Consider the following 11425-nt stretch of genomic DNA (forward strand, 5'->3'; position numbering starts at 1 on the left):
CAAGGGTTTTTTTGTCCTGGTGGTAGCAGTTGGGGCTGCTGCAGTCTCTCTGGGCATAGCCCTCCTGATTCCTGGCGCGTTTGTCCGGGCAGTCTTGCCGTTCATATGTGGGTTCTTGGGAGCCATTCTGCTCATGGTGATCACTGTGGTAAGTCTTGCTGACAATTCTGCACGCCCTCATGGTTCCATTGTTGTGCACTCCATTTCTACCAACCTGGGCAACACCTGCCTTTCGTGTTTCATCTGGTCTCTGAAATTGGTTTCACCATCAAGATCAGTTGCACTTCATTCGGCAGGTGTACTTGGTTCTGGCAGTGACCACCGCAAAGTTTTCTGCGGCTCCTGCCTCACAAGCGTCTCTCCTGATTCCCGGTCTTGGCGTCAGTTCGGACATGGGCGTGACACAGGAAGAAGTACAGCACGTCATGGACACAATAGGACAAGAGCTCTCTCAGGTAGGGACGCAGCCCAGATGAAATGTTGCTCTCGTGAGACTATTGTAACCCATTTTATGTGGGAACTTTCATAACGGCCTTAGTTTGGTTGCAGGCTCCTGTCGGGGACATTCCACCTTATCCAATGTGGAGCAACGGCAGATACAAGGGATGGATCTGGACCCTTGAGACTGCCAAGTTCGACAGAGCAGATGTGAGACGTCACCCTACTTTCCTTGCGCACTTTTACATTGCAACATGCGCATGTATGTGCTTACCTTCAAGTCTTCAGCATTGCCACTGTAGTAAGGTTTGTATGGTGCTCCAGACGTTGGTGAACTGGCCGCCATCAGTACCTGGGAGCTGTAGGTGGTGGGCGAGCCTGCAGGGGAGCACACTGGTCCTTGCCAGGGACAGGCCGCTGCCTGAGGAGATGCTGATGACATCTAGCGGCAGGCGGCAGTCCTCCGCTGGCGCTCCAGCCCATGAGCTGGAGGATGCACTCATTGTGAGAGAGGTCGATCTCACCGGCTGCAGGTGTGTATCTTCACAGAGCACTAAACTGGCATGCACTTCTAGTATTCTACTGCCTGGGGCATGCAAGGTCTTTGCTTCTGTAATGATCACTCCCTGTTCATTGCGAGGCTTTAACATATCTGCTCCTCTTCAAGTACGTGGAATGCTGCCATGCAGTGTGCACATTCTCACTGAGGGCTTGAGAGGCAAGTCCCGCTGGCTGCGCAAGAGCCCCCTGGAGATCAAGCATCCTGATCGTGACATCTTTGAGGGCCAGCGGGAGGTGCTGCTCTTTGCAGCAGGCAGCGCAGCCAAGGAGCAGTGGTTCATTGCGCTGTCAAGTGCCTGCAAGACTGATGGCGGCAGCGGCGCTGCCATCAGCGCCCTATACTCGTCCTTCTGTGACTATAGCCGAGCTTCTGCCTCAGTGGAGTACCCTCAGGTGCAAAACTTACTCAGTGCAGCGCTCTTGACGCACAGGAATGGCACATGCTGTTCACTTAATTAAGTGAACATCAAATATCCGAATTATGCATTGCATGCAGGTGGATGACGATAGTTCTGAGGCAAACCCACAGAATGATGAACACGGTAACGCCGAGCAGAAGCACCCGAGACGCTGGTTGTCGCGCTGGCTGCACAGAAGGGAGCACGGCAAGCAGAAGTCACCCGCACCTCCCAGACCCCCCTCTGCCAAGAGAACAAGCAAGAAGGACGAGCACCAGGGGTCAAAGGCATCAGACGGCAAGCCTGCAGGTTGGTGATCCGCATGGCACTTTGACAATTTGCATGAACAATTTCTTCGACAACATTTTAGGTCAAATAGCCTGATCATTGACAGGAGTATAGAAGGGTGTGCACAATGTCCAGCTCATACAGTCCTCAATAAGGTGTTCCTGCGTGCAGTGCTGAATCCCACGGAGTGCATGGACCAGCTGTGGATGGGCAAGGGTGGGAGTCCCTCCCCAGACAAGCGCAAGAGCCAGGTCTTGGATGGCTCCACAAGCTTGCCCGGTGAGATCAGGACAGTCCTGACATGCACCATATATTTACTTGCAATTTGCCTCAATTACTCCTTGCAAGCAAAGCCTACGCAGGTCTGATAAGTTTGTTGAGCTTTGGCATATACAGTGTCCAGAGTGTGCTGCTCATGATCAGAGTGTTGAACTGTGCAGGCCAGCCTGTCACAGAGAAAGAGGGCCGAAGTGCCAGCGCTCCGCTGCCCGCAATTGCTGCGCCGGACAGGGAGCTGCAGGACATGTCCAGAGCTGACAAGCCACAGAAAGGTCCTGCTGCAGCACCGGCGGCAGCCAGGCACCCCACAGTGTCCGTGAGCCCTAGCATGCCGGTCATGCATGCCAAAGCTGAAGCTGAAGAGGTAATACAATAATGATCTCTCATCATGATGCATGAGCTGCCTATGGACTTGTTGCAGCGTTTGAAAGCAAATCCTCATGCCGCTGATACGAAAACAGGCTGCAGGCAGCTGTTCTGTCGTTGCAAGGCACTTTGAGGAGGATGAATTGTGGGTTGGCTTGCAACGGCACAGGAGGAGAGCAGCAGCCACACAGAGGGAGGAGCACAATTGGCCCAGCAGGAGGATGATGGGTACCTGAGTGATGACAGGAGCTTCCCTGGAAGCCCCTCCACTCCGGCACACGTGCCCTCCAGGGACATGCGAGGTGCGCACCTCTCTTGGCCAATTCATTGGTACCTCTACAGTCATGTCCGAGCTCGTGTGAGGGTGCATCAGAGTGCATCCGTGTTGATGTACTGTCTTCCTGATGTTTACTGAGTATGTGGTTTACTGAGTATGTGGCTTACATAAGCTCAATTATGTGCTGCACAGGGCATGCGACCGACAGGTCAGCGGCAAGAAGAGGCAGGGCGAGCCAGCGGAGGGAGGCTGCTGCTTCGCTGCCATCTGTGCCGATGGAAGCTGGCGTGAACCTGCTCCTGGCGCGCATTGGCTTTGACCTGCTGCGCAGCAGCTCTGTGAAAGAGCACTTGCAGGCCCACATCCAGCGCAAGTTGAACCTCCTGCGCGTGCCTGAGTACATCAGCAGCCTCGAGGTGCCTCCTTTGCACGCAGGCTATGATATCTTATGTGCAAGATGTGATGCAAAGTGTCACTCTGTTCTGTTGGTGAAGTGTAATTGTTTAAGCCAGTTTGCACCCATGTATTAAATGCATTCGAGCATACATTGATGCGCTGTGCAGGTAGTGGATGTGGACATGGGGTGCTCTGTGCCCACCATCAGCAATCTCAAGGCGCTCCCATCGCCATCCTCGAACCTGTGGCCCCAGTTCCTCTTCGACATAAACTACCCTGGTGAGCTTAACTCACAGAAAACTCGACTACTTGATAATAGCGCACAGTGCCCTGAGCTATCCGGATAGTGACTGTCCCAATCAACCACGTTAGCAATGCGCATGTGCAATGCACCACAATGCCAGCCACTGCTATATAGCGTGCATGCGTATGTCTGGAAAGCCTCGCTAATAACATGTGCATGATGCCTAGCAGGCGGTCTAGTGGTGATAGTGGACGCCAAGCTGGAGCTGCGGGACCACTCTTCCTGGGACACGCTGGACCGGGCCATCAAGCGCGTGGGCGGCGTCGCTGCAGCAGCCGTCGAGGGCAACGGCAAAGGGGTGCCGGCTGCTGCCGCCCACGCGCCCGACGCCCTGTCACCCAGGGACAGCGATGACGAGGACTCCACAGGTGCAACTCGCCACTACCTGGCGCACTCGGCTCTTTGTCTTTTTTTTTTGGAGCTGCTCACTGCTGGAGAAATTTGACCTATTCTTCTTGCATGTGGGATGGGCAATGTGATAATTGTGACAATGTGTGCATGCAGCTCCTGGCGATGAGCCAGCACACAGCAGGCGGCAGGGCCGGCTGCAGCGACTGCGCGACATGGCTGCCAAGGGCATCCGCAACCTGGCAGAAATCACCGCAGAGCACATCTCAAAGTGTGCCTGCCTCCTGTCTTGAATATCTTCTCTGATCCTCTGAGTTACTTGATGCATCATGACGTGCCTTGGTGCAGATGTGTCTCCGGTGTAGAGAGCGGAGGCCATTTGGCTGCGCAGGATGCACCTGCGGGTACGCGTGGAGATACACTCTCTCCAGGGGACGGTGTGCGCCTGGGTGCCGCCGCCGCCGAACGACCGGCTGTGGTTTGGCTTTGTCACGCCCCCAGAACTGAAGGCTGAAGCGTCCCCCATCCTCAACGACGATGTGAGTTCCAGCATCACACCCCTGGCATCACAACAACGATATGTATGCACTTCCACAGGCAACTTGTGAGGCTAGAGCAGGCCTTCTGTGTGAGCTTATACTTTTCTGAAGTTGGTTAAGCGCTGCAGGCATTCCTGTTTTAGTACATTCCTGGCACTGTTGCATTCTGTGGAAGTACAGTCCCATCCTTATTTGTCACTATCTGGTCAAGAAGAGGAATAACTGCAGCACTGTACCACCCTCAGCGCCATGCATGAGATCACAAGACCAGCCAGGCTCAACAGGGGCGATAGTCAATACACGGTGTCATTTCCGCGAAGCCTTATTTCGCATGTCTCATGGAGCACAGCTTGCTCTGTGGGACAGATAGCCCCAGGTGGATCAGTACAGGTGCACAAACCCTCATGCAGTCAGATTACTGGCGCAGGTGAGGGGCCGCATGCTGATGTACTCGTACCAGATCACCAACGTGCCGCGCTGGGTGGCGGCCAAGCTGCAGAGCGCCATCACCAAGAACATGACGCTGCCCTCCTGCGCCGACATCCCCCTGCCCCACCTGCTGCCCATCGACCACCCCGCCATCGCGCATGCCCTGCCCGCCTTCCTGGCCGCCCTGCGCCAAGGTCTGCCATTTTTGTGCCTTGCCCTGACTGATCGTGTGTTGCCTGCTCAGATCAAGCCAAGCAGACCTGTCTGCATAACTGTGATGAACTTCTTTTTCAGCTGTCCTGACCTGCAGTAGAGTTGCATAAATTGTGGCTTGAACAGACATTCCTCCCAGTACAACCTAGTCTCAGCAACCCAGAGCATGCCAACCAAGCTGCTGCGTCTGAGAGTGTCTTGTGTGCGTCTGAGAGTGACCTGTGTCTGCCATTGCAGAGGAGGGAGTGGAAGCGATGCCAGAAGAGAGGAGCACTGCCGAGCGCGCGCACAGCCTGGAAGCCCCAAAGCCCGCAAGCACGCTCCCGCCTGCCTCGAAGGTGGGTGCCTCACACCTTTTGCGCCTGCACCCACCTTTTCTGTGTGCTGCTCCCGACTCCAATGTTCACGCAATGACAGAGGCTTGCTTTCTTCACTGAGAAGACTGTGTTTGCTGGCGAATCAGGAGGAACGCAAGCCCCTGAGGCCGATGATTCACTGGCCACGGCGCAGCAGCAGGAAGCCCAAGGTGGCAGCTGAGAAGGCGCCAGAGGAAGCTGCTCCTGCAGCTGCCGCCGCAGCTTCTCCCTCTGCATTGAAGAATAGGAGGGCCTCGCGCGAAGAGCAGCCCCCACACGACATGGAGCTGAGCACATTTCTGACCTCTGAGGAGAAGGCTGAGCAGGGAGAGGAGCTGCGCACCCTGGCCGTCACCCACAGCCGCACTGAGGTCAGCTGCTCTTTCGCCCCAAACAACATTTCTGGTCCCCGTATCTTGTCTGCCTGCCACCATTGGGGATGCCCTTGCATGGGGCTGACCTGAGGAGCATGGATTCTCCCAGCAGAAGCAGCACTCATTTCAAGAATATCCCGTGCCGATCGTTCTGAAGCTCATATTATTTACGCAGGCTGCGGGTGGTGCGGAGGCGTCGGATCCGCTCGGTGCGACAGCCAGCACGTCGCTGATCGTGCATGACGGCAGTGGCAGCCTCGCCGTGACCGCTGTTACCGGAGCCGGTGGGGAGGTTGCCGGTAGAGTGGACACAGCTGGCGAAGCCGAGGCCGTTCAGTCCTCAAGGAGCTTCTCCTCCAAGGAGCCGCCTGTGCAAGACCTCTCGCTGCTGCTGCCTCCACTGCCGGCAGTAGCGGTCCGGCCGAGCGCAGCTTCTCTTGGCGGCGGCAGCAGCGGGGCAGGCAGCAGCGCCGGAAGCACAGCTGGCGAGCCGGCCTCTGTGGCTAAACCTGACACAGGAATCCCATTGCTGGAGAGTGCAGCCAAGCAGGAAGCGCAGCCTGGGAGCTCTGCAGAGGCGCAGGCTGCAGGGCCCAGTTCGGGCAGAGAAGGAGCTGGCGGGAGTGTAAGGTTGGCGGCAGACCTGGCAGGATCCGTCAGCGATGAGTCACTGGACGGCCAGGAGCTGCTGCCAGCGCCTGGCTTGCATGCAAAGGGAACGCCTGCTGCCGAAGATGAGGTCCTGGGCTCCTCGCCGGACAGCTCGAGCAGGGGCGGCTGTGGCAGGTCGGCGTCGCTGGGCGGGGGGGGCTGGTCCCCCCAGGCCGACAGGGAGGGGTCCCCCGGTGGCAACCGCGGGGCCGGCCAGTGGCGCGAGCTCGGCGGCTCCGTGAGAAAGAAGTACTACGATAAATACTACAATCAGGTGGCCCTTCTGCACCTTCTTGCAGCACCAACTTTTGCATGTTAAACGTTTATATGATGCATGCATGCTCTTGATTGCCAACAAAGACCAATATGGCTGAAGCAGGTCCGGACATTTGAATGCAAATGACATAAGCGGCAACATTCATTAAGCATGCTTGGCTGTGAACAGGCACAGTCACTGGGAATGCAGGGCAAGAAGACATTTTCGTCACTGAAGGAGCAAGCCCAGGAGCAGATGCGCAAGGCGTTGGCCGCTCGAGAAAAGGCATCAAAGGAAGAGAAGAGGAACTAATGTGCCTGACAATTCATTTAATGGACTCACATGTTTTTTTAAATGTTGTTGTATTTGTAGATATATGTAGATAAGTAGATATGCATAATATGGTAGAACAGTAGGTACATATAAAGTAGTGTCTTGTACTCGTTTGTGTTATTTGCTGTGGCATTTTGCCAATCCAACTACAACTTTGAAACCATGTCTCTCTAGACAGACCGATCTCCCTGGAAAGGCAGAAATGTACATGTAGTGGTTTTTAGCATTCTGATGACACCGCAAAGCAGAATGAAAGTTTTTCAATGCATATGCAGCTCCCGAGACATTTCCAGATGATTATTGCTATAACCATACATGAGCTCCATGCGAACAATATGCAACCCCAGCAGATATGGCCAGCAGGTTCAGACCAGCTCAGGCAAATTGCTGATATACTACTTGGCATTATCGCACAATTGCAATTGAGCAGCCGACGAAATAAAATACTGGTTCTCAATATCTATCTCCTCAACATGCATCAACATCATACCTATTGTCCAGATTAAAAACCATTGCCTTCATGTCAACCATGCCATGAGTACCGTACCCATCATGGCATGCTGCACGTCCGGATGCATTCCCATGCAGAACGCACAATGCAACAAGAAAAGTCATCTGCTTCATCAATTGCCTGAACGGTCAGTCAGGAGGTCATGCATATTTGTGACGGCGGCTTCTGAAAGCGGCCTCAAGCCTGGACACAACATCTGCTGCCAACCGCGGACAGTCATCAATCTTGAGGTACAGAGGATCCTGTCAACACACCAACCCCATGTTCAGCGGATGGCACTTGCCATGTGAAGATGTGCAATCCACCACAGTTTTTTTAGTACAACCAAATCACCCATCACCTTGCTGCTACGTGCTGCTGCCATGAGGTCGGCCACAGGGCGCTCCAGTCTGGACATCTGCAGCTCGTGCAGGTTTGAGCATCCTCCAACATCCAAATGCCTCAAGCTCTTCCCTTGTAAATGCAACACCTGCCGCAATGCAAGACTGTGTTATTACAAGTACATGATAGCAAAGTTGTGGCAGGCAGGGTGAACCTTCTCACTGCAACCGTTCGGCGATTTTCAAGAAACCTTCAACAATACTTCCTCATCATCCAAGAAATGAAATGAACTCTACCTCCAAGAGCTGGCACGACTGCACCATGCAGACCTCCAGCGCTGCACTTCCACAGACAATCCTGCGCATCTGTCTGCAACCGGCAGCCTCCAACCGTAGCATCTCTGTCTGAGCATCCAATACCAGCCGAAACAAGCTGATGCAGCCGTTCACGTTCAGCGTCAACAGGCTTGTGCATGCGGCAAGAGACTCGTCCAGTCCTGCAAGCACAAATCGTCCTGATTTGTCGCATTGGCAGGGACGTTTGCAAAACCATAGAGACTCGCATTCGAGCTTCACAGCTGGTACAGCATAGGGTGCAATGCAATGCACCGCCGCACCCACAAAGAGCTTGGCAGTCTGTAACGTGTCCCAAGTTGCATTGGAAACTGCTCTCTATAGCAAATCACCTGCGAGACTCCTGCAGTTGGCAAAGTTGGCATGGAGCAGGCTGGGGAGGTGGCATCCCTCCTGCAGGCCCTCCAGCCTGAGGCACTGTGAGGCTGACAGCGCCTCCAGCGCATTGCACCTCAGAGCCAAGAAAGTGAGGCTGCTATTGCCGCTGATGTTCAGGCTGCGCAGCTGCGCGCATGTGACCACAATCTTGCCCAGGTTGGTGCACCCTGCACCACAGCAACACCTCAAAACAATATAAATGAAGCATTTGAATTTTAAGAAATCCTCCGCATGGGGATGGTACAGCTGAGAAGGAAAAGGTAGCGTTCAACGAGAGCATATGGGAATGCAGAAGAAGGCCGGAGGAATGTTGAGAGGCACATGGATCAACTACCTGACAGGTGTAGGTCCCTCAGCTGCACGGAAGGAGGTAGCTGCAAAGTGACGCTCGTCAGACCGCTGCACTGATTGGCTGTCAGCGATTGCAGCACGCCCTGCACTCCCTCCAAAACTCAGCTTTCATACTCTTGCGCTATTGAAGCTACCGTGCCATGCGTGTACAGACTCACAGGGGTAGCAAGCAGGAGACATGAAAAATGTGACTGCAGAAAAGACAGCGCGGACCCATTTGTCCTGAGGCAGGCAGGAGATGGCGGTGCGTGACACATTGAGCGATGTCAGCGAGCTAGCGCAGGCTTTCAAAAAAGCCAGGACTCCTTTGGAGGTGACTTCTGTACATCCGGCCACTGACAACGCTCGCAACATGCGCGCCTGCTGAGTGCTGCTCCCCTCATCCGAGCGCCACTCCGCCAGCGGGCTGTGGGCATGCCTTGCCGTTGCAAAAGCATCCTGCACACACAATCACATAATATAGGTCAAGTATTGTTATTATTATTATTATTATTATTATTATTATTATTATTATTATTATTATTATTATTATTATTATTATTATTATTATTATTATCATTATTATTATTATTATCATTATTATTATTATTATTATTAGAGACAAGCTGCAGTTAATGTCAAGTATAAATGGCTTGTAAAGCTTTGGACGTGCCACAGTGACGTGCCTCCACATGTAGCCGGGCCTTGCCAACCAGCCTGGGTTGCGAAGCATCCCGCACTTGCAGAGCCTCCCATGCAAGCGCGTCCTCCTCTGCCTCGGCTTCGGCTTGTCTCATGTAGGACGCCAGTGCTGCCAAGGTGTCATCTGACAGCTGTATGCAGTTTGACAGATCCAAATTCCTGCACACACGCGATTTTTTCCTGCTCACTCTAAAGCAGCCCTATTAGTGATTTGCAGGGCAATGCTTTGCAGGGCAACATGCTGCTGCATGCAGGGCACAATGCTGGCTTGTGATGCAGAAGTAAGAATTAGCACCAGCAGAATGCCAGGTGCTAAATTTGAGCAGCACCTGATCGTGTCAATGGTGGTGAAGTAATCCAGCAGGGCATGCTCGGAGAGGCTCCTGCAGCCGCTGAGGTCGAGGGATTCCAGGGCGGCTCCCTGCTCACGGGCATGCGCCCCCAGTGCAATGGCGTTGCTCATGCCGCGCATCTGCACGAGGGACGGGTGCACCCTCACCTTCTCGGCACGGCTGTGAGCCTTAACCATACCCCGAACAGCCGCCACAGAGAGCCCTGTCACAGGCACATCAACATTAGAATGATGATACAATGAGAAGGTCCTGTGTAATGAGAATAATTGCTGTCAGCTCTGGGGAGACTGGCAGATGTCTGCATCTAACTAGGTGCTCCGATTGGGAATGCCAACCTGCAGGCAGTTTTACGGTGCGTGTAGCCAAGCGCGACTCGTGAGCATAGGTAGCGAATTCCCGACATATACCAGCCGCTCTCGCGATGTCACGAAGAGTTAGGTGCTCCAAGACCTGCATTCATTTGGGAATCGCTTTAGCGATCTTTGCCGCTAGGCACTGGCAGATAGCCATGACTCCTTGCTGTCATTACCTGCAATTTGCATTCTTGAGGCAGCTCATCCCACCAGCATGGACCTGTAGCAGTGAAGCATGCAGTCAGCTACAGGCCTGAGGCACGGAATGCGACTTCAATTTCGTGGCAACCAAGCAACTGCATGTATGGCAGCTTATGACCATCTTGAATTTAGTGGCTCACCGTTGCTTTCATGAGTAATAATCCGCTGCTGCTCAATTGGGTCCCGACGGTGTGAGGTGGATGGATTGGTTTGTGGGCAGATGCTGATTAGTGCCTCCGTGGCAGCCTCCTTGCTGTAATTGAAATCCTCAAGAACATCAAGAACTATATCCGCATCTAGAATACCACGGAACATTTCCTGCAACTCCTGAGTGAGTCGCATATTCGTCCGATGCACGTCTTGCCCATCACTCAAGGATGACAAACTGTACTTTGAAGCCTTTTGAGAACCTTTTCCTCTTCTCCTAGCCATTGCAAAAGTAGTGTGCAAACCAGTGAGCAGCACCAGACAGTGTTGAACTTGATGTGCTGACAATGATTGAGCTTGGAAAACAACTGTTACCGGGCGCTGCGCTGCCCTCAGGACATTATCTAAATGTGAACTGCTCTAGAGACGTTGCAGATGAGCATTTGTTAGTCTGAAGCGAGTTGCACAGGGCAATTGCATCCTTCACGGGCACGTGACCACCTTGTGTCGATTGCCACGTCATTCGAACTTAAAGCGCAGGCATCCATCTGCTCGGAACGCGCTGATCGCACATACAAAGATAACTTCGCGCACAATAATTGGAAAAGAGTTGTTTGTTGGTGGATCCTGGGCTCAGAGAATATATCACGTGGCCGATGGCCCTGCCTAGGCTTTTCAGGGATGGCTACAAGACTCTCGGCAGATTCGTCCAGGAGCCAGCATGTGATGTAAGGCGTTGTTTGCCGCCGTCATGCACAGCCTTTGTTCGAGGCTATGCAGCAGAACCAGCGCCTATCGAACACGGTGAGAAATTTGGGAAAATTGCCTTCCAACTAGTGTAAGTAGAAACAATGAGTCTTTAGCATATTATTCACCACACTAGGTGCATTTGCGCTCTTGTTCGGATGCGGAGGCGTGCATGCGTGCTGAGAATTGACAAGAGTCCCTGCACTGTGCAGACATGGAGCCA

At 53.5% G+C, this 11425-nt stretch overlaps 2 protein-coding genes across 2 annotated transcripts; one reads left to right on the forward strand and one right to left on the reverse strand.

Annotated features, from left to right (window-relative positions):
• Positions 1-133: 133 nt before the first annotated feature.
• On the forward strand, positions 134-6785 carry COCSUDRAFT_62599 (hypothetical protein; the record flags this gene model as incomplete). Its single annotated transcript, XM_005648567.1, has 18 exons — positions 134-148; positions 297-455; positions 823-971; positions 1128-1392; positions 1496-1706; positions 1857-1964; positions 2126-2280; positions 2500-2632; positions 2800-3023; positions 3171-3282; positions 3478-3675; positions 3812-3926; positions 4047-4194; positions 4622-4817; positions 5074-5174; positions 5300-5563; positions 5742-6491; positions 6663-6785. The coding sequence occupies 18 exons, from the start codon at positions 134-136 to the stop codon at positions 6783-6785; spliced, it is 3426 nt and encodes a 1141-aa protein (XP_005648624.1).
• A 672-nt stretch (positions 6786-7457) lies between these two features.
• Positions 7458-9930, reverse strand: COCSUDRAFT_62600 (RNI-like protein; the record flags this gene model as incomplete). Its single annotated transcript, XM_005648568.1, has 8 exons — positions 7458-7559; positions 7658-7786; positions 7968-8134; positions 8324-8536; positions 8704-8803; positions 9169-9325; positions 9369-9560; positions 9731-9930. The coding sequence occupies 8 exons, from the start codon at positions 9928-9930 to the stop codon at positions 7458-7460; spliced, it is 1260 nt and encodes a 419-aa protein (XP_005648625.1).
• Between the last annotated feature and the right edge of the window lie 1495 nt (positions 9931-11425).

This window comes from Coccomyxa subellipsoidea (genome assembly GCF_000258705.1).
Source record: "Coccomyxa subellipsoidea C-169, whole genome shotgun sequence".
In the NCBI taxonomy this organism is placed as follows: Eukaryota; Viridiplantae; Chlorophyta; class Trebouxiophyceae; family Coccomyxaceae; genus Coccomyxa; species Coccomyxa subellipsoidea.